The sequence below is a fragment of the Dermochelys coriacea genome, chromosome 18 (genome assembly GCF_009764565.3).
Source record: "Dermochelys coriacea isolate rDerCor1 chromosome 18, rDerCor1.pri.v4, whole genome shotgun sequence".
NCBI lineage: Eukaryota > Metazoa > Chordata > Testudines > Dermochelyidae > Dermochelys > Dermochelys coriacea.
In genome coordinates this window covers 20,156,092-20,174,928 of record NC_050085.1, presented here as the reverse complement: position 1 = coordinate 20,174,928, position 18,837 = coordinate 20,156,092, and the positions used below count along the sequence as shown (strand labels likewise).

At 40.5% G+C, this 18,837-nt stretch overlaps 1 protein-coding gene across 5 annotated transcripts in view; it reads left to right on the top strand.

Annotated features, from left to right (window-relative positions):
- The window catches only part of CEP104 (centrosomal protein 104), a 54,186-nt gene extending 39,120 nt beyond the window's left edge, over positions 1 to 15,066 (top strand). For all 5 annotated transcript variants that reach the window (XM_043499933.1, XM_043499935.1, XM_038376337.2 and 2 more), the window contains exons 13-22: positions 40 to 216; positions 640 to 846; positions 1,587 to 1,703; positions 2,494 to 2,530; positions 3,128 to 3,209; positions 3,876 to 3,984; positions 6,203 to 6,341; positions 6,822 to 6,889; positions 7,575 to 7,665; positions 8,509 to 15,066. In XM_043499933.1, coding sequence (XP_043355868.1) covers positions 40 to 216; positions 640 to 846; positions 1,587 to 1,703; positions 2,494 to 2,530; positions 3,128 to 3,209; positions 3,876 to 3,984; positions 6,203 to 6,341; positions 6,822 to 6,889; positions 7,575 to 7,665; positions 8,509 to 8,645 — 1,164 coding nt within the window. In that variant the 3' untranslated portion in view covers positions 8,646 to 15,066. The remainder of the gene's footprint in view (positions 1 to 39; positions 217 to 639; positions 847 to 1,586; positions 1,704 to 2,493; positions 2,531 to 3,127; positions 3,210 to 3,875; positions 3,985 to 6,202; positions 6,342 to 6,821; positions 6,890 to 7,574; positions 7,666 to 8,508) is intronic.
- The last annotated feature ends 3,771 nt before the right edge of the window (positions 15,067 to 18,837 follow it).

Here is an 18,837-nt window from a genome sequence, read left to right as displayed (position 1 = left end):
GCATTTTCCTGTGCGGGTTAACTCTGTATTTCCCTATAGGAAATGGCACTGTGTAATGAAGTTAAACCTCTTCAAATCATTCCGGTTCATCTGGTCCAGCCATTGAAACCGAATTCTCCTACTCATCTGGCAATGAGTCAGGTGGACTTGGTGGAACGCCTGTTGAAAGACCTGGGAACAGAAAACTCTGGGTTTACCATTGACAACGTCATGAGGGTAAGCATCTGAAACTACAGTATTTTAAGTCTCTTTTTCTTGAATGATTATTAGTTTATTTGTGTTAGAGTGCCTGGCACATATACCAGTCAATAAGGCCCAGTGAGCTTCTCTAGGTGGCATTAGTCAACCTTGTGAAGATCCATAATTCAAAAGAAAAGCTATAAAAGATATTTGGTTGGAGAAACATGTCTGTCTGTCTAACTAGGCAATATCAATGTTCCCACTGCAGTGGGCAGTCGCTCCAAATTAAGCGAGAGATCCTTTGGTCTGATCGAGGTATGCTCAGCACACAGTGGAAATCGGGGCTGGCGAAGGTGGTTTAAAGCTATCTTTGTTTTTCCCCCACATGTGGTGAGAATAGTCCGGCCCAGTTTAACTCCAGAAGAAAGTAAGAATAACCTTTTTCCCCAATATTTTCAGTTTGCGACAGGGGCGTTGGAGCACAGAGTATATGAGGTACGCGATACAGCATTACGGATTATCTTCGACATGTACAGGCAGCATCAGGCCATTGTACTGGACTATCTTCCTCCAGATGATGCCAACACACGCAAGAATGTTCTCTATAAAACACTCTTTGATGGATTTACTAAAATAGATGGTAGACTTACTGAGGCCGAGCTTAGGGTAAGTAATAAGACTGTGGAAGGTGTGTTAAGATATTGTATTTTCAGCAGTGTCTTGGTGGAACTGTGTATTGAATTTGTAGCTGCACTGATGGTAAAAAAAAAATGGTTATAACACTTATGGCAGAATTTCATAATTGTAAATATCACGGTTGTATAGTAAAAAACAGACTTGCACTCACTTTACTATATAAATCCATTTTTAATCACTGTTATGATAGGGATCAAACATAGAAAAAAGCACAGGTTATATTTCTGAAACAGTAACAATATTTTCACATCAGTAAGGTAAAAATCTAGAAAAAAGATGCATCCGATGAAGTGAGCTGTAGCTCACAAAAGCTTATGCTCAAATAAATTTGTTAGTCTCTAAGGTGCCACAAGTACTCCTTTTCTTTTTGCGAATGCAGACTAACACGGCTGCTACTCTGAAACCTGTAAAAATCTAGGTGTCAGTGGCAGTATGGTCATTCTTTGACGGAGGGACAAATGGAAGATGTGTTAATTTATTCATTATCTGTCAGTGGGGTATTTACATGATAAACATGTCTGAATCATAATGCATTTATTTAAAATTAGCATAGAAGATCCTTTTTTGTTTATATTGTAATGGACCAGTTGTTAGTTTTGCACACAGTAAGAAAACAACATTATGTTCTAGCTTAAATGGTGTTTTTGCATCCTTCCCTGTATGAGAGAGTATTACAAAACCACTGTAACTGAAAGAGTATTTCTTAACAGGCACAGAAAAAAGCAGCCACAGAAGAAGCAGAAAAACAGAAGAAAGAGGAGATTAAGGTCCTGCAAGGGCAGCTAGCAGCACTGAAGGAGATCCAGGCAGAAGTTCAGGCTGGAAAGGTCAATATCATTTTTGATCAGATGTCCTGGGTTGAAATTATCTTGTAATGGTGGTATAATTACAGGTACTGGTCCTATTATTTTTCCCTGATGGATGCTGGAAACAGATTAAGCTGCTGTGTTCTGTGAGATGAAGGTTGCTTTGTGATAACTCTGGTACTATATTAAACCACAAGAAGTTTAAGTGAAATACATGAAGGGACTGGTCTTTACTCACGGCAGAAAGAGAAGTCAAAATTAAAATTCTATGCTTTGTTTTTGGTACAGTGGTACAAAAATTACATCCATGTTGAATTGTTTAATCCATCATGTGGTGGTTGGAGGCTGCTTCTACAAGCTTTAAAATGTGCAAGTACTTGTTAGAGCAGTGCAAGGATACTATACATAATAACTCATGTAGGTCACTTTAGAAGGATGCTATACTATATAATTGTCATCAATTGGATTTGAACATACCTGACTTTAAAAGGTTAGTAACTGCACCCTGACATGGTAGAGGGGCTGTTGCCCACCCTGCTGCAATATATGTGCCTGTACCAAGGCAGGGAAAGGGATATGTCTCCTGGAGGAACACTGTTGTGTCCCAGCACTTAGGAGATATCCTCTTTGGGAAGGCTGACTGTCTGCACCACAACCTGTGCTGCCTTGACCATGCTTCTCGTTTGTTCACTGACTGAACTTTCTCTGGATTTATCTGTTCTTCTTTCTTGAAATACCAAGAAATTGTTCTTTCCTGTGTGGTGCCTTAGTCACCAAGGGAATTACTGACATCTATTTCTCTGTTTGGCAGGAGAAAGAAAATGATTTTCAAAAGCTAAAGACTCAAGGTAAAGCTTAAAACTATTCAACGAAACACAGAAACCAAATTAGCCTTGAAATGTTTTGGATGGGGAAGTAGTTAGGATACATAACCAATAGGTGACTGACTATGATATAATGCACGCTGACTCATCTGAGTTGAGAAACACACAAATCCTAGAGCTTTGGATTGGCTGACTCAATCTGACATAGAGAATCATTCAGTCTTCAGGGGATAATTGACCATTTAGTGTGCCAACATTGGTTGCCATCAGCTAGGTGGGTGGTTTCTTACACCAACTCAGATTGGCTTGGATTGGAGCCAGTTTGCATTTCTCCTCACATTGAGGTGAAATCATCTGCTGCTTTATTTTCAAAATGTTCACCAACATTTTAAGTGATGACTGTGTGTGCAAACAATCCATTGCTGTTGTTTTGTATATGGCAGTGCACTCAAAAGGCAAGCAATTGTCCTGCTGTATCCAGGAAGCATTTCTTCTTGTGCTTTTCAACGTTTAGGAATGTACTATTCCAAATAGTCAGTTGCCAGTAAGACCTTGAGAAACAATATTTATCCAAAAAGAACTAAGAACCATCTATTGAGTTTAATAGATTCCTTGTTACAGGTGAGCAGGGAAAGAAAGTCACCCTACCTGCGGCAACAGAGATTCCAGATGATCATTCCTCGGTTGCAAATTATTTAGATAAGTAAGTAAAATCAGCAGCTTCTAACCACTTTAAAAAAGTAATTGATAAAGAGCAGTTAATGATCATCCAAATGCAAATATCTATACTGACATTTGTGGACAGTTCATTAAATAAGATTTAAATTGTTAAGTGTTAATAGGTGGCATTTTGAATATTTTAATTTCTTCCTCCTTATTCTTTATCTTCCAAAATAAATATACTTAATATTGGACAAATCAGGATTACATATCTTTCACCACTTGTACAGCGTGAGGTTTGTACATGTGTTTGAGAAGTTGTGTCCATGGATTAGAAAACTGTCACAATATAACAGCATATCACTGCTACAGAAACAGAGGCAAAACTAAGACTAAGATTGTCACACGTAAGAGCTTGATGAAGATATACAATGCTTTCTGAGATCAGGTAAACTGTCTAAGTGAGTCCTCCCGGTATTTATGTGTAATAATGTCTCTCTCTTTGAGTGAATGTTTTTAGTTATAGCTACACTTCAACTTTACAAAAGTCTCTGCCTGAGCCCAATCAAAGGCAGGTATTATGTAGGGAAGATGTTTTGTACAAAACAAACTGTCTGTCACAGAATGATTTTAAACTGGAAGGAGGTTCCCTTCCCTTGTTTCTTTTAGTAATGTATAGCATCTATTGTTCTTCTTCTGTCTTCTCCAGCCTATGCATTTTTTGTGGTGAAAGGGATGAATCCTTCACAGAGGAAGGTTTGGATCTCCATTACTGGAAACATTGCCCTATGTTGACAAGATGTGAGCACTGCAAACAGGTCAGGCATTGGACTCGAAAGCCTGTATCAATATTCAACCTAACTTACACATTCCAGAACTAACACAAGTAGTGAATTATTCTGTTGTCAATTGATAAGCTGCAAAAGGTGAAAATTGCTGTTTAACAAAAAGTTCAGTTTGTAGCAGAATCGTTGTCATGGAAAATAACACAAGGAAAAGAGCAGTATAAGGAACCTAATTAACAACCAAAGTAAGTCTGCTCAACATACTTGTCCATTTAAAATGTAACACCATTAGAATGAGGAAACGGAAAAGGAAGGGGATCTCTCTTCTGGGTTAGGACAAATACCTTTTAAATAGTGTTGTTTGGAAGGAAAGGCAGTGTCATATCTATAGGGGACAGAGTAGCAGCCGTGTTAGGATGCATCTGATGAAGTGAGCTGTAGCTCACGAAAACTTATGCTGAAATAAATTTGTTAGTCTCTAAGGTGCCACAAGAACTCCTTTTCTTTTTCCATCTATAGGGGAATCACTGCTATGCAGTATAAGCTGTGGATGCATGTGTGAAAATCAGAGCTCTTGCTGTGTGTGAAATTCTAAATCATTTCAGACCAGAAGTCATATTTGGGGAGGAGAAGTTAGTGATACTCTTCCAGATTCCACCCACGAAATCAGCTCTGCCCACAGGAGACATGTAGTCATAGTTGATTGTGCAGATATTCAAAATATGATCCCGCATGCTCTCTGGGTTCGGCTTTTCCACCACTTGGGTCCTAATACACTGCTGACTCTGCTGGGCTCCTTGAGCTTGGCTTCTCATTAATAGGATTCTGCTGGGCTCAACTCTTTCTTGATTGAGGGAGGAATGTAGCAGTGTCTCCCAAACCCATTTACTGCAGGTGCCAAAGGGAGCTGTCATTCACAGTAGATTGTGCATGTGCAGATTTTCATAATCTAACCCTCCCTCTCCTTTTTTACACAGTCTGACAATCAGCTGTATTGTTAACATTTTAGGCATCTCAAAAAGCTCCCATTGAGATGAATCAGGCAGCTGATTACACTCAGTGCCGTTGGTTCAGGTTCTGCAAACGTGGGCAGGCATACATGTTTCTGAGCTGTGTTGATAATTATCACATCTAGAGACTAGATTTTGTCTTTTAAAAAGTGCTGAGATTCTGGAGAACAAGGCAGCATGCCATATGACTACTAACCAGCTCAGTGTGGGCCCTGTTTCAGATATGTATTTATTTGTGGGGACACTTTAACATTCCAGTGTTCCTTGTCGAGTAACTTGCTTCAATTTGTCATAAACTGAAAGTGCAAAACAAATGTAACTTACACCTCGGGTGGGCAGAAGAGGGATGTAGCTGGAGAAGCAATTAAAACAAGGACTAAAAAGCGAGAGGCCTGGGACAGCTTATTTCAATTGCTTTTCCTGTTCCTCCTCCCACCTCTACCTTTATGTTCTTTAGTGTGTAAGCGCCATTATTTTGTACACCCATTGACTTTTAGATCAGTCCAAATGTACTTCAATATTTACATCTGCTTTGTGACCAACTTCTACCTGAAGTTCAGCTTACAATGCCACTTGTGGGCCCCAAGAGTTGCATCCATTTATTTCACAATGAACTTGGCCTAGGAGCCCTTACTGAGATGTTTAATGTGAATCTTTCATTGATTTACTCAACCACTGCCAGTCAAGGTGGCTTTGAAGCATCTATCTAGATGCTGCTAGCTATGTTGTACAAAGATTATCCCAGGGAAAAGCATGTATTCCTGTTTTGTCACAGTGCCTGCCTGTACATACATGCAGTGTTAGCAACTTCTGTGTTCATACACAGTACAATACATGGAATCATTTCTAACAACTGTATTTCAAGGTAAGAATAGAGTTAAACACAGGAACAAGTTTTAAGTTACCTTTCCTTGTTTTGTTTTTTAAGCCTATAATGATACATTTTTGCTTTAAATTTGCAGGTTACATGTATATAAAACACAAGCAGAATGTTATCAGTTTTAGGCATTTTTGAAATTTTACCCTGAGCCCCATTTTCAAAGGTGAATTAGGAGCCCAAGTCTAATTGATTTTCAATGACATTTAGGCTTGTAATTGCCTAAGTCGCTTTTAAAAATGAGACTTGAGCTCTAAAGTCACTTAAGATCTTTTGAAAATATTATTCTTAATTTCATAGCCCAATACAAGTCTATTCCTGTATTTCTTATATTCTCAGCCACCTGTCTGTGTTCTTGTTGCAGGTGGTGGAGATAGCAAGCCTGACAGAACACTTGCTGACTGAGTGTGATAAAAAAGATGGCTTTGGGAAATGTCAGCGCTGTAGTGAGGCCCTTCCAAAAGAGGAACTGCCCAAACATGTGAAGGGCAGGACTTGCAATCGTGAGTAGTTTCAAATGGAATAAGCAGGGGGAGCTGCTCAATATCTCAAAAGCTCAATACCTTTGGAAAATCAAGCCTCTTCGAATTTAGGTGCTGGTGTTGGAATCCTAACTTGAGGCTAAGGATTGAATATTTTTGGCCTAAATGTTTTTGCCTTTCAGTGCTCCCTGCACTTACCTCCTATTAATGTATGTGGTAGTGTCTTATGAGCAAGAACAGAAAACCCCTGAAGATTGCTCCACAGTTTAGAGCACCCTCATCACTGTAGAACAAGCTGAAGGCACTTCTGTGTTAGCTTTTCTCCCTTTCCTTTTCATTTTTTCTCTTGATAATCGGTTTCTTGACTAGGCAGGGGAAGATAGAATAGTAGCCAGTTCCATCCCTTGCTCACAGAAACTGGCAGAGATCAATCTGTTCCTCTTGCATTTGGCGAAACACTGGCAATAGCGTAACTTTTTTTTCTCTTTCTAATCATTTCAGCTGCAAAACCAGAAAAGGTGGCGAACCATTGTCCATTGTGCCACGAAAACTTCGCCCCAGGAGAGGAGGTAAGAGAAAATGAGTGTAATGTCAAATTGGTCTTGGTAGTCTTGTCACTAAGACTTCAATAGTTTGTTCTTTAACACTGAAATTACCTACATTGTCTGAACATAACCATATCAAAAAGTGCCTGGATTCTCTGCCTGTGGCTTCAGAACAAGAATAATAAAGCAAACTGGTAGCAAACTACTTTCAAAGGCTGTGCAAAACAGGAATTTAATGGCCACCTTACTTCTTTTGAGATCAGCCTTGAAGCAGAAAATGGTGCCTCCAATTCTCCCCCTGCCTTAATTTGCTTTGCTAAGTGATTTGATGGAGTTACATTTAGGCTTGTTCAGGTTACAGCAGGAATTGATTATCTATGTTTGGCTTTCATTCAGAGGTCTCTTCTAAATCTGATCAAGACTGTAGTTAATAGGCAAAAGACTAAGACAATGAGCTCAGTGTCACCTTAAACCCAAGCTGACTGTGAGATGTTCCAGATTTTGTCCTCAGTGTGGGTCAAAACTGTTGAAATCTGCTTGCTTTTCTCAGTAAAATGACACCTAGCATTTCATTTTTCCTTTGAGGCTATAAAAGGTGTGTGCGCGTTTGCATGGCTGTGCATATGTGTAGATACAGAAATAGTGTTCGTATGAAAGACCTGCTATTTCTCTGCTTTTGTAACACCATTTGTTTCTTAATTGATCATAGGCCTGGAAATCTCACCTAATGGGCAAAGATGGCTGTAAAATGAATCTGCGGAGGGTACCTACGCTAAATAAAACTCTGCTGATGCAGCCTGGTATGGATTTCCTTGTGATTACTATGCTTTTCACTTGGTTTACTTATTTAAGCAAAAGGCTCTATTCTAGAAAGCAAGTTGATCCTTAGTCAAGAACAGTTCAATGCATTATTCAAGTATTTGTATATGCTGACTCTCTGTATTTCTAAATATGTTGGTATAGAATAGCACATACAGAGGGCAAATTACCCTTTGATACTCCAGTCAATCTCAATTACTTCAGCACAGATGCGCTGTTGTAATGGAGTGGAGAAGTTGCCTCGTTTTTAATTTTGTTTTATTGTTTGTCTCATTTTATGGAGCAGCATACCCCAAAGACTCTTCTTGCTGTAATTGCCCTCTTATATCACACGGTATGCTATAAACCGAAAAGATACAGTAGTGCACAGGCAGCTGCTTAAATGCTATATTGTCAATATGCCTCAGGCCTGAGACGGGCCAATTAGAGGTGCTGATCTAATCCTAACTATGGGATGGAGTGAAGTGAATAGGTAGTCTTTATCTATCCTGTAGAGAACTAGAAATTAGGACACTGGGTTGATAAGCATCATACAAATGGCTGTGGCAGGTAGGTAGATGGGAACTGAACTCTGACCATGGACTCATGCCACATATGATGGGTCTGTGAACAAACTGATGGTATGTTGATGTCAGATGTTAATGTTTACTCCCTGACCTGGATTCAAATGTATGATCCATCTCCAGTTACCACTCCTGTGAGTAATCCTGTCACTTCAAAGTCAATCTTATTATTTCTGTCAATGTTGTAGCTAAGGCAAGTACTTGAAATGCAAGAGATGTGCAGTATTTGTTTGTGATTGATAATCTTTGTTCTTTTCCCAGGAAAAGCAGCAGGATTAACCATAACCAAATCAGGTCCTACAGCAACAAAGTTTCGATCCCCCTCTGTAGGAAGCAAGATCCCTGCCCCAAAAGGGGGCCCGAATAAAAACACTGGCAGAACATATGCAAAGCGATGACATGAGAAGTACTTGTTTCCTTTGTCTCCATAACTGAGCAAGTTTTATGTAATGCACAACATTTTCAAGATTTGTTTGCAAGTGATAGGAGCCCCACGTCATCCATTTCACCTGAACTACACGCTGCTGTTTATCAACCATAAATAGTGTTTGACTGCTTCATTTACCCAATAGTTAAAGCTTATATATTGGTTCTCTCTGTGCAGTGGTGTGTATAATTATCCCAAGAAACCTGCATCTCACTGTTAGTGATCTGCAGTCTTTTGGGGATAGAGCCTCTGGCCTGCTGCACTCCTTCTGCACTTCCCCAATAGCACAGAGGGAGCAGAAAGCAGCTGAATCTTCCCTGGTGAGGATTCTCTCAGCATGGGGGAGTATAGATCCAGCATAGCCAGATCCTGAGCTATCCACTGCAGCAGCAACCAATGTAGAGATCCTGGCCAAAATATAGCATGCTTCAGCTATCCCTGGTCAGTGTATGATCCCATGGGACTAGGGTGATAGCCAGCGTAACCAAGAGCATCCTTGATGCTAGGACAAATAAGGAACTGGCCCCAGGGTCACAACTGGCTCTGTTTTGGCCCTTCCTCGGGACATAGCTGAGACTCTGAGTCCAACTAAATCAGGTTTTCAGAACAAAGCTTTGAGGTATCTGTTCCTTTGAACCAAAGCTAATGTGCACTGACAAATACTCCCCAAATGTTTAGAAATTGCAATCATTGTATCATGTGACTTTATCACTATAATGAAGTCACTATAAAATTTGTTGGTAATTGTTCTCTGTCAAAACTTGCTTGGGTGTGTGACAAAGTAAAATTAATAGTGTCACTACATACCTGATTGAGGGGGGGAAGTGCTAGTTGTACAGAAATAGAACTACAATAGGTAAATAATACTATAGTCTTATAGTATAGGTCTACTAGGTTTATTTCTGCACCAGTCCAGCAAATCAAAACCAATCTACAGAGAAATTATCATATTTAGACTTTGAAACACATCACTGAATATTAGAAACACAATAGCTGTATTGCGATCACAGTAGCTTTGCTGTCATTAAGTTTGTGTCATAGGAGTGTCACAACCCAACTGTTCTAATGTACAGCTAACAAAAATTAAAGTAAAAAGTCTTGAGCAGCTAAAAATATTCCTTTATGAGACACTTCGAAATTCTCTAGCTGGCCAATGTTCCGTAGTCACAGAATGATGTGGGTAAACAATATGCTCTTTCTAGAAAAACTTTAACTGTTCTTATATTCCTTTGGGTTGGCTCTTACCTCCAGATCCAAGTTTGATATGATCAGTATAATGAATATTTCAGGTAGCAGCTTGTATATTATATTATAACTGTGTATACTTAGAAAAATATGCCTGTCTATACAGAGTACCTGTTAGACATTTATAGCAAGGGCTTAAGCATAAATTATTCTGTCAGTTAAAGTCACATTTAAAAAAGCAGATTGTACTTCCAAAACAATTATTTCATAAATATGATTAGATGGACTCTTGTGAACAGATACACACCTGGAGCAGTGAACTTGTGAAATATTAGTTTCCCTAAAATAAAACTGTACCAGAGCTGTTTAATTCAGAAATAACATTGGAGAGTCACCAGCACAGGCCAGGAACATATTTTGAATCCTGCAAGACCCAACCTGTAGTTTCTCTCTACCCATAAGGTGCCCAGTTTATAAACAGGACAAGAAACTGAAAAGTTTTTGTCAACTGCCTTGTTCTCTATTATCCACCCTAACATCTTGTAAAGCAAAATATCATCCCATTCTATGGAGACTGTAATTCTCCATTATGCCACATACTAACATGATTTGATAGTAATTCAGCAACAACCATTGACTGTGGGTACCATCTATGTGTCTACAGCAATCCCATCTGTCCAGGGGTTTCTAATCATTCTGGGAGGCAGGTTGTTGGCTGAGGAGAAAAATTTTGTTTTAGCAAAAGTGGATGAAATAATTTTGGTCATTTAACTTACAGAACTGTAAAAAACTAGTCATTTCTTCTGTGTGCTTCAGCTCAAACCTGCCATGTTTCTAAACTGAGATTGTGCATAGTATTTTTCTGTAACAATGATTTATTCTTCATTTAGGACCAAATTCGACTCCCAGTGAAGTTTAGTGGAAAGATTCTGATTGACTTCAGTGGGTTTTGGATCAGCCCTTATAACAATACATGTCTGTGAGTAAAAACTACCAGGAAGTGTAGCTTTGAAAAATAGTTTCTCTCAAAGGAGAGAAGTTACTGTTCAAAGGCTTTTACTACACTTTTCAGTGGGTTTTACGACATGCATTTGCTGTGCATAGTTAGTGCAGTACATATTCCAAAATGTGGTTCTCCAATAGACAATAAAAGTTCCCAATAAATTTTAATTTTTTTTACAGTCACCAAAGTGTTAGAAAAGTTGCTGTTTAAATGGCCTCTTTGACAACCACATAGTCTCCATCAATGATTTCCCCATCCTATTTGCTCAGACAACATAATGCTTTCTGAACTGCAAACAAGAGACTAGCCTATTCATAAAAATGCATGATGAAATCCTGGCCCTGTTGAATTCAATAGAAGTCTTGCTATTGACTTCAGTGGGGCTGGAATTTCACCCACAGTCTAACTTACTCTACAGCTATGTGTTTGTGAGCAGCTGTTTGAAGTGTTACCCCAATCTATTTATTATTTAACTTTTAACATAACATGCTGCACTTCTACATCACTTTCCACCCACAGAGCTGAATAAGATTGTTGCTCCATTGCCTAGTAGTCTGTTGGGATGGCAAAAGGTTCCTTTAGATAGAATTGTTTGATTTCGTAAGAGTGGGCTAATAGAAACCTGCTACCAATAAAGGCTATAGAGTGGGAGGGGGAAATGTCTGTTGCAGGAGAAAATACTTCTTGATTAGAAGGGAACAGTTTGTATAACCACAGGAATTTGCAGCTCATTAAATTGTTAATAACACTAGTGTAAATGCATAGTAAAATGTTTAACTGTATGCCCTCCCTTGTGTGTGTGGACAAGCACCTTCCTTGGGTATTAGCAGGAGCACTGACTGCATGAGAAGGAAAATGTGGTATACCTCGGAGATTCTGTCTCTCTCTAGGAAATTTGTGATCCATAATTTGCCACCTGTGTAGCTCCACTGCTGGGAGCAATAGGGGAGGGGTATAGTCTTGAAACTGATTTCCCCTCTGTAGCTCACCCTACCAAAATGATCCTTGGAGGCGTGAACAAAAGCCGTTTATACTCAGAGGAAAGACCTGGTACCTGTAGTGAAATTTGGCCTTCCCTTCTGTTTAATCATAAGTCTAGACTTTTCAAGGAGGAGTGCTGCCCAAATCCTAGTTAACGCCAAGACTCAGCTCCAAATAGAATCCCAGAGGTTGGTTGAATATTGCCTTAAAAATGAGGAAGGGTTTTAGGAACTATAATTACTAAAAAGTAAAAATCCGTTTTAAAAAATATATATTTTAAAGCTTTAGCTCTAGTGACCTTCTCCCCTGGCTATTTTCAGTGCCCTAATAACAGTTTCATAATAACAGTTTCTCTCATTAGCTTTTTAGTAAAATAAACATTCATAAATCGACATTCCACTGTGCAGTTTTGCTTTAAACGGAACACTGAGTTCTGAGGTGTAGTGTGTTAAAATTCATGTACACTCTGGAACAGCACTTAAAACACCTTTTATTCATTATAAATTTCAGGATATTTCCTTCCAAGATAAAATTAATTGTTCTGCACCACTGTCCACAGCAGGATCCAGAAATATGGGATTATTAGTAATCTGAAAGCAATATTTTTTCTTTTGCCACATTGATACGAATTTGCTGTATTTATTGTATTTTGTATATACTATATTTGTAGTGTACAGTTTTTAATAGAGCTTGTTTGTGTGCTCTGTACATGTCTATGAATTTTATAAGCACGTTGCAGCACTTGCATTTGAAATGCTGTTGTATGTAACCTTTAAACACTCCTTCACATATTTGTTAGAAATTAAACTGTCTCTCCATTTTAGAACCTGATCCTGGAGTCCATTATGCAGGCAAAAGTCCTGTTGACTTTGCTCAGAGTTTAGCCTATGTAGTAACTGCAGGGTCGATTGATAAGATCCCAGAGTACAATTTACCTTTGATTGGTCCAAACCTGTAATCTTTTACACCTGGAATTCAATGGACCTACTCCTGTCTAGAAAGGTTCTTGTGCGTGTAAATGTTTGCTGGATTGGGCCCTCCTGGGGTGTACTGCATTGGTAAATGTGACCCTTCTTAGAGTGTGGTGTCTTACGAATCAGGTGATTAATAGTTAAAACAAAGGCATTTAGTTAAATCCTTCACATTACTGAAGCAGCAAATATGCTCGCTGTCTCTTAATTTGACTAGGGGGCAGCCGAGAAAACAGGGTCAGGGGTAGACTTTTATAACTATATCTATAGGTTAAGCCCCAGGAATTGGAATAAAGGCCATATTTCTATTGTTACTCACCATTTTGAATATCTGTAATTTGGGACTGAACTTGGCATTGTTTTCAGGAATTCACTATTGCTTCTTTCTGGCATCTCCAATCCTTCCCTGGGCTCGGACTCACTCATCTCAAAGGTGTTTGAAAGTTGTGATGCTTAGGTCACTTGTCTAAAATGTGTATCTTCCCATTTCATGTATCAGCACCTCACAGCAGGTTTATGAACTGCTTTCCTACTATCTTAAGCTACTTTCTAGAATTTAACTAGGCCTCTCGTCTGTGCAATAACTGCACAGGTTCCTTACGTTCTACTAGTCAGTGCTAAATGCTTTTGGATTTATACTTGCTAATACAAAGACCCAAAAACTTCAGCACTTTTGAACATTATCGGGACTGGGGACATTGCTTACTCCCTAAATAAAATACAGAAAGGTTCAGAGAGACGCAACAAATATGATCTAGGGTATGGAACAGCTTCCCTACACAGAGGGACGCAAGTGCTGCTCAGTTTAGAAAAGAGGTCACTAAGGGAGGTGGGATAAAATAGAGGTCTACAAAATCATGAGTGGAGTGGAAAAAGTGAATAGAGAAGTGTTATTTACTCTTTCACACAATACAAAAATCAGGGGTCACCTGATGAAATTAACAGGCAGCAGGTTTAATATAAATAAGAGGAAGTACTTCTTCACACAAAGCACAACTAGCCTGTGAAACTGATTGTCATGGAATGTTGTGATGGCCAAAAATAAACTCCGTTAAAAAAAGAACTAGATAAATTCATGGAGACTAGATGGACCAATGGCTATTAGCCAAGATAGTCAGGAATGCAACCACATGGTTGGGCAACTCTAAATCTCTGACTGCCAGAAGCCAGGAGGGGAAGACCAGTGGATCACTCCCCCTGAAGCTCTGGTACCGGCCACTGTCAGAGACAGGATACTGGGCTAGATGGACCATTGGTCTGACCTAGTAACGCCATTCCTACATTATTTTGATAGCTTTTTTTTTTAATGTTGCACACGTTTCATGTTATGTAAAGGAGAACGGTACTCATTTTTCTGCAGGCTAGTACCATGAAATTCTAAAATGCAAGCAGCTCCTCTCTCCATGAATAAACTCAGGATTACATATTGTAAATAACCTTATTTCTCTTCTGACATTCCAGGCTTCTGGGATGAACAGAATGGATCCAAATTTCTGTTGGCTGCATCTGCCCTAGTAAACATCATAGCTGTAACTCACTCCTGGTGCAGCACTAATTCTGTTCTGTGCAGGTCTATGCACCTCAGGGCTTAAAGCACGGGCAGGTTATCATTGTTCCATTCATATCATTGCTAGCACTAGAGGAGCCACACCTTGCTGATGTCCTTCAGCTTTTGAGCAAAGTTAGATGAGACAGTAGCAAAAATAGCTGAGCCCTACACTACAGCTTCAACATCTGCTGCCTTCCAGTGGTTCCACCGCTGTTGACTTATGGCTACATAGTTTGCTAGTGTCGATCATACCCAAAGGGATGTTGTGTTAACACTTTTTAAAGCTTTTAAATGTTTTTGTGTATTTGTGTGTTTTTTAATTTTCAATGGAAACTTTGTTTACATGTAAACTTTCCCCTTCAGGGTTGTGATCCAAACACAACTTTATGAACGTGACAAGACAGGTCAGTTCTGTTTTCATTGTCTCTAGTGACTGATGTGCAAAAAGTAAACACAGCATAAATGGTGAAAAATAAATATAGGTTTAAAATTCTGTTTGTCGTAGTAAATATAGTAGGGTAATACCTAAGGTTTTAGTAACATAAGAACAAACTTTTTCTGATGATCTTTTTTCCACATTATCTCAACTATTTTACAAAACCGTACTATGGATTGGAAAGCGTGTTTCACAGGAGGAAATGAGGATGCAGCCTGTTGTCACACAGCATTTAAAATAACAATAAAAATATGTACCCCATGGCAACTCCTGTGAAGTCATCTTTTAAGTCCTTAATTCCTTTCATTAAGTCCAGGGTAGTTTAAGGGATTTTGGTTGGTTGGTTGGTTTGGGTTTTTTTTGTTTTGTTTTTTTTGGCAACATCTTCTAGGAAGTGAACACTTTAATAAGGATTTTAGAGTGTGTAATAGTCTATATATATCTGAGCATGTACTATGAAATCAAAATTGCAATCCCAAAATAGAGGTTTAATCCTATTAAACCATCTAGAATTAGAAACACAATTTAGAGGTGGATAAGTGGAAATTTTCAGAGACCTTAGAACACCTTTATTAATAAACACAGTAACACTATTTATAGATATATTTTTAAATGATGATTTAACAGGCTGCTTTCTTTTTAATAAACAGTCTGTTTTCCATCCTTTGTTAAAATAAACTCCTGAGTGAAAAACACAAGACACATTCCCATGCTATGAAAGAAGAAACATAGGTGTTTCCAGTGGCTTTTGTGGTTCTGGAGTAAAATATTCTGGAGCTAAAACTATTTTGCAAGGTCACATCTTGCAGGATAAAGGAATTCCCTTCCCTCCAAAAACATCCTGTGTACTCTTAGCTCAGCAATGGTGCAGCATACCTTCTAAAGAGAGAACAGACTTTGGCTCCTATTAGGTGGCTTTTCCATTTTAAAGTAGTGGGCTCTGAGAGTATCTGCCAATTTTTTCATCTGTCTAAACTGCAGAGACTATTCAAGCGCATACAGCATTCACTCTCTCCAGGAGAGTCTCCTTGGCCTCTGCTTGGAATTCCACTACAACAGATGATTTGATTGTTCAGAACTTAGCAGTTGTGATGCTTTTCCTTGATTGATAAACTATCTGTGGAAAGCAGGCCTGATCCTAGAGGTCTTCAGTCATCATGTGTAGGGGGTGAACACCTAGATGAAATATATAATTTAAATTTTATTGCTATATTCTAATAAAATTCCATCTATTTTAGCAAGTACTGATGGTGTCTCTGCTTTTTACAAATATGCTCTGTCCTGTGTGTGCTATTGTCTGGCACACATGCTGAGCTCACTAACCTGCCAGTGGTTTGATTTCTGATTTACTCAGTTCCCACACGAAACCTTTGCAGGTGAAGTTAAAGTTGCAGGCACAGCTCACTGGTATGACTGCACCTCACCTTTCAGGAACATTAATTAAAAGGGAACTCAGGAAATGCAGATTTTTAGCTGCTCTTTTCAAACAAGGCATCTAAATCACTGATCTTTTCCCCCTGAAAATATGTCCTGAGAAAACCTGGAACAAGCAGTTAGAGGTAAATCACCATGTGTAAACCTGAATAAAAAGGTGAAATGTACTCTCCAAGGGGAGACCCAGGCTTTATCTTGCATCATAGTAAACTTATTCTACTATGACACACACACACACATTCTTTGCCTTCCTGCCTCAGGGTATACCGATGTCCATGTAACTTGCATGAGCTCTGAATTTGTCCTTGTATCTTGTAACCAGGTTAAAAAAAAAAACTAGTTAATTGATGACTTAGTAAGTCTCATTTATTCATAAAAACAAGCCTCTTTCCGCACCTAGTTTAAAGCTGACCCCTGGTGTCTGAGCAAGTGTGCGCTGTGGTTTGAGTTCACAAATTTGCCATCTAGCCTTGGGTTTTGTTTTCAGTTTTTTGGGAAAGTTGCAGAATAAATGTAGAAGTGACCAGGAAATGTAAATCTGGGGAGGCAATGCCCAGTCGCACTGCAAAGCAAAGGATTTCACACAGTGCAGAAATGCTTATCGTAAGGCCCTAGAGGATTAATGCTACCGGGCCACTCCAGCCAGAGCTTTTCAAGTGAAATGAACTGTCCTAGCACAGCTGATTCTCTTGTCATGCACAAGCTCCCACATCCTTAGTAAGGCCTCTGGGGTCATCCTGTGCACCAATAGCAAGCCCTTGTAGAAGCATGAGTCCCTGTTCATAACTGCTCAAGCGCCTGACAGTCCCAAAAGTCCTGAAGCCTGGGTGGGCCTTGGGCATATGCCCAGGAACATGTCAGTGGGAAAGAGCTGGATTGTCTCAGAGGCCAAGAACAATCTTCTGGCCAAGGCGTAGGCTATGAGGAAGCCTCCCCCACTGGCATACAGGGAGTAGGGCTTGTCATAGAGCCCCTTGGGGATGATGTACTTGCTGTGCCTGTTCCGCATGGGGAAGGCCCCACTGATGACGTCCCTGACAAAGGGCCAGGGCAGGTTGGGGTCTCCACACTGGGAGTCTAGGAAATCCAGCACGTTACCCGTGTGCGCAAAGACATCACTGTCTCGGAAGATGAACTCGACCTGTGGGCAGTGCCGGTGGAACCAGTGCAGGAAGTTGACCTTCTGCAGGGTTCCCACAAGGAAGAGGGTCCGGACCCGGCCACCTCTGGCCACCTCCAGCTCATGGCCCTGCACGGCCACTTGCCACTCAAAGTGCTCCAGCCCTGACTTGACAGCAAAGAGCAGGGCAGTGTGGTCGCCCTGGCACTTCTCAGGTGGCTGAGCCACAGCAGGAGGTAACGGCAGTGGTGGTGCATTAGGAAGGGGTGGAATCACCTATCCACCTGCCCAAGCCAGCCCAGGGCACCCGGCACCATGCACCATGCAGTTTAGCATCCTGCCCCTTGGGGAAGGGTGCAGTGGCTCCCAAGCGGAGCCCGGGCTCAAGCTATTATGGGCCAGCTGGAGCCAGCCCCAGGGGGCCCAGTGCCCCCTGGACCTTGGCTCTAGTTGCTGCAGCTGATGCAGGTTGAGCAGCGTGGCAGGAGACAGTAGATGCTCAGGCCAGTCCTCAGCACCATGTGCAGCCAGTAGCTGCCCTCCATGCTGGGCAGCAAACCCTTGCCAGCAGTTAGGCATCCGTGCGCCCCGCCTGGGCCCCTACACTCGCCACCTGCCAGGGGCACCGTCAGCAGGTCTGGCTCCAGCTTACCACTTCCCTAGCCTGGAGCTAGCCCACCCCGGGAGATGGAGAGATGTGCAGAGTGCTTCTGGTGTCCTGGCCTTGGGCCAACTGCAGGGCCACTCCCCAGGGCGGGCTTGCCAGGATAGGTCAGGCTCCCCGGGCCACCACCTGAGGCTGAAACTGCTCGGCTTGATGCCCGAGCTGCAGATATCCGCATGGCCCTGCAGGGAGCCCCGAGCCTGGGACCCTCTGTGTGGAGAGTATTAATATTCCTTGCTATAACACCCCTTTATAATATTTTCTTGCTCTAATTGAGCAACATATGGCCCTAGTCATCTTGCTTTCTGGTAGTATACTGATACATATGTGGACAAGATACCCCCTTTGTTGGCAGAGCAATAGATTCACTCCTAGTGTTTTAACTAGAAGTTAGAAACATACTCTGAAGACACAGATAGCATTTGATTTTGCTGGTAACTGTGTTTCTGTAACACAGTGTAAATTTTTTTGAAGTTTCTTTCAGTATGACAGGAGAATGTAAATTGGTTCTTTATGATACCCAGATAGAGTATACTTAATTGTCCTACTTGGTTTGTTTGGCTTTTTGAAGTGTTTGGCTTTTATATTGTGTCTCTTAACAAGTTTGCATAGCTCTAGTTTATAATTATTACATTTTCACTGTTTGAAGAACCCCAAGTCCCTTCATAGGGGAGTCTTGTAAATGAGGTTGATTAACGATTATCTCTTGTTAATAATAATAAAGGAATTAAATATTCATCTTTTAAATATATCAGCGGGCATCCAAATATGCTTGGCTTGATGCCCAAGCCGCAGATAACCTCATGGCCCTGCAGGGAGC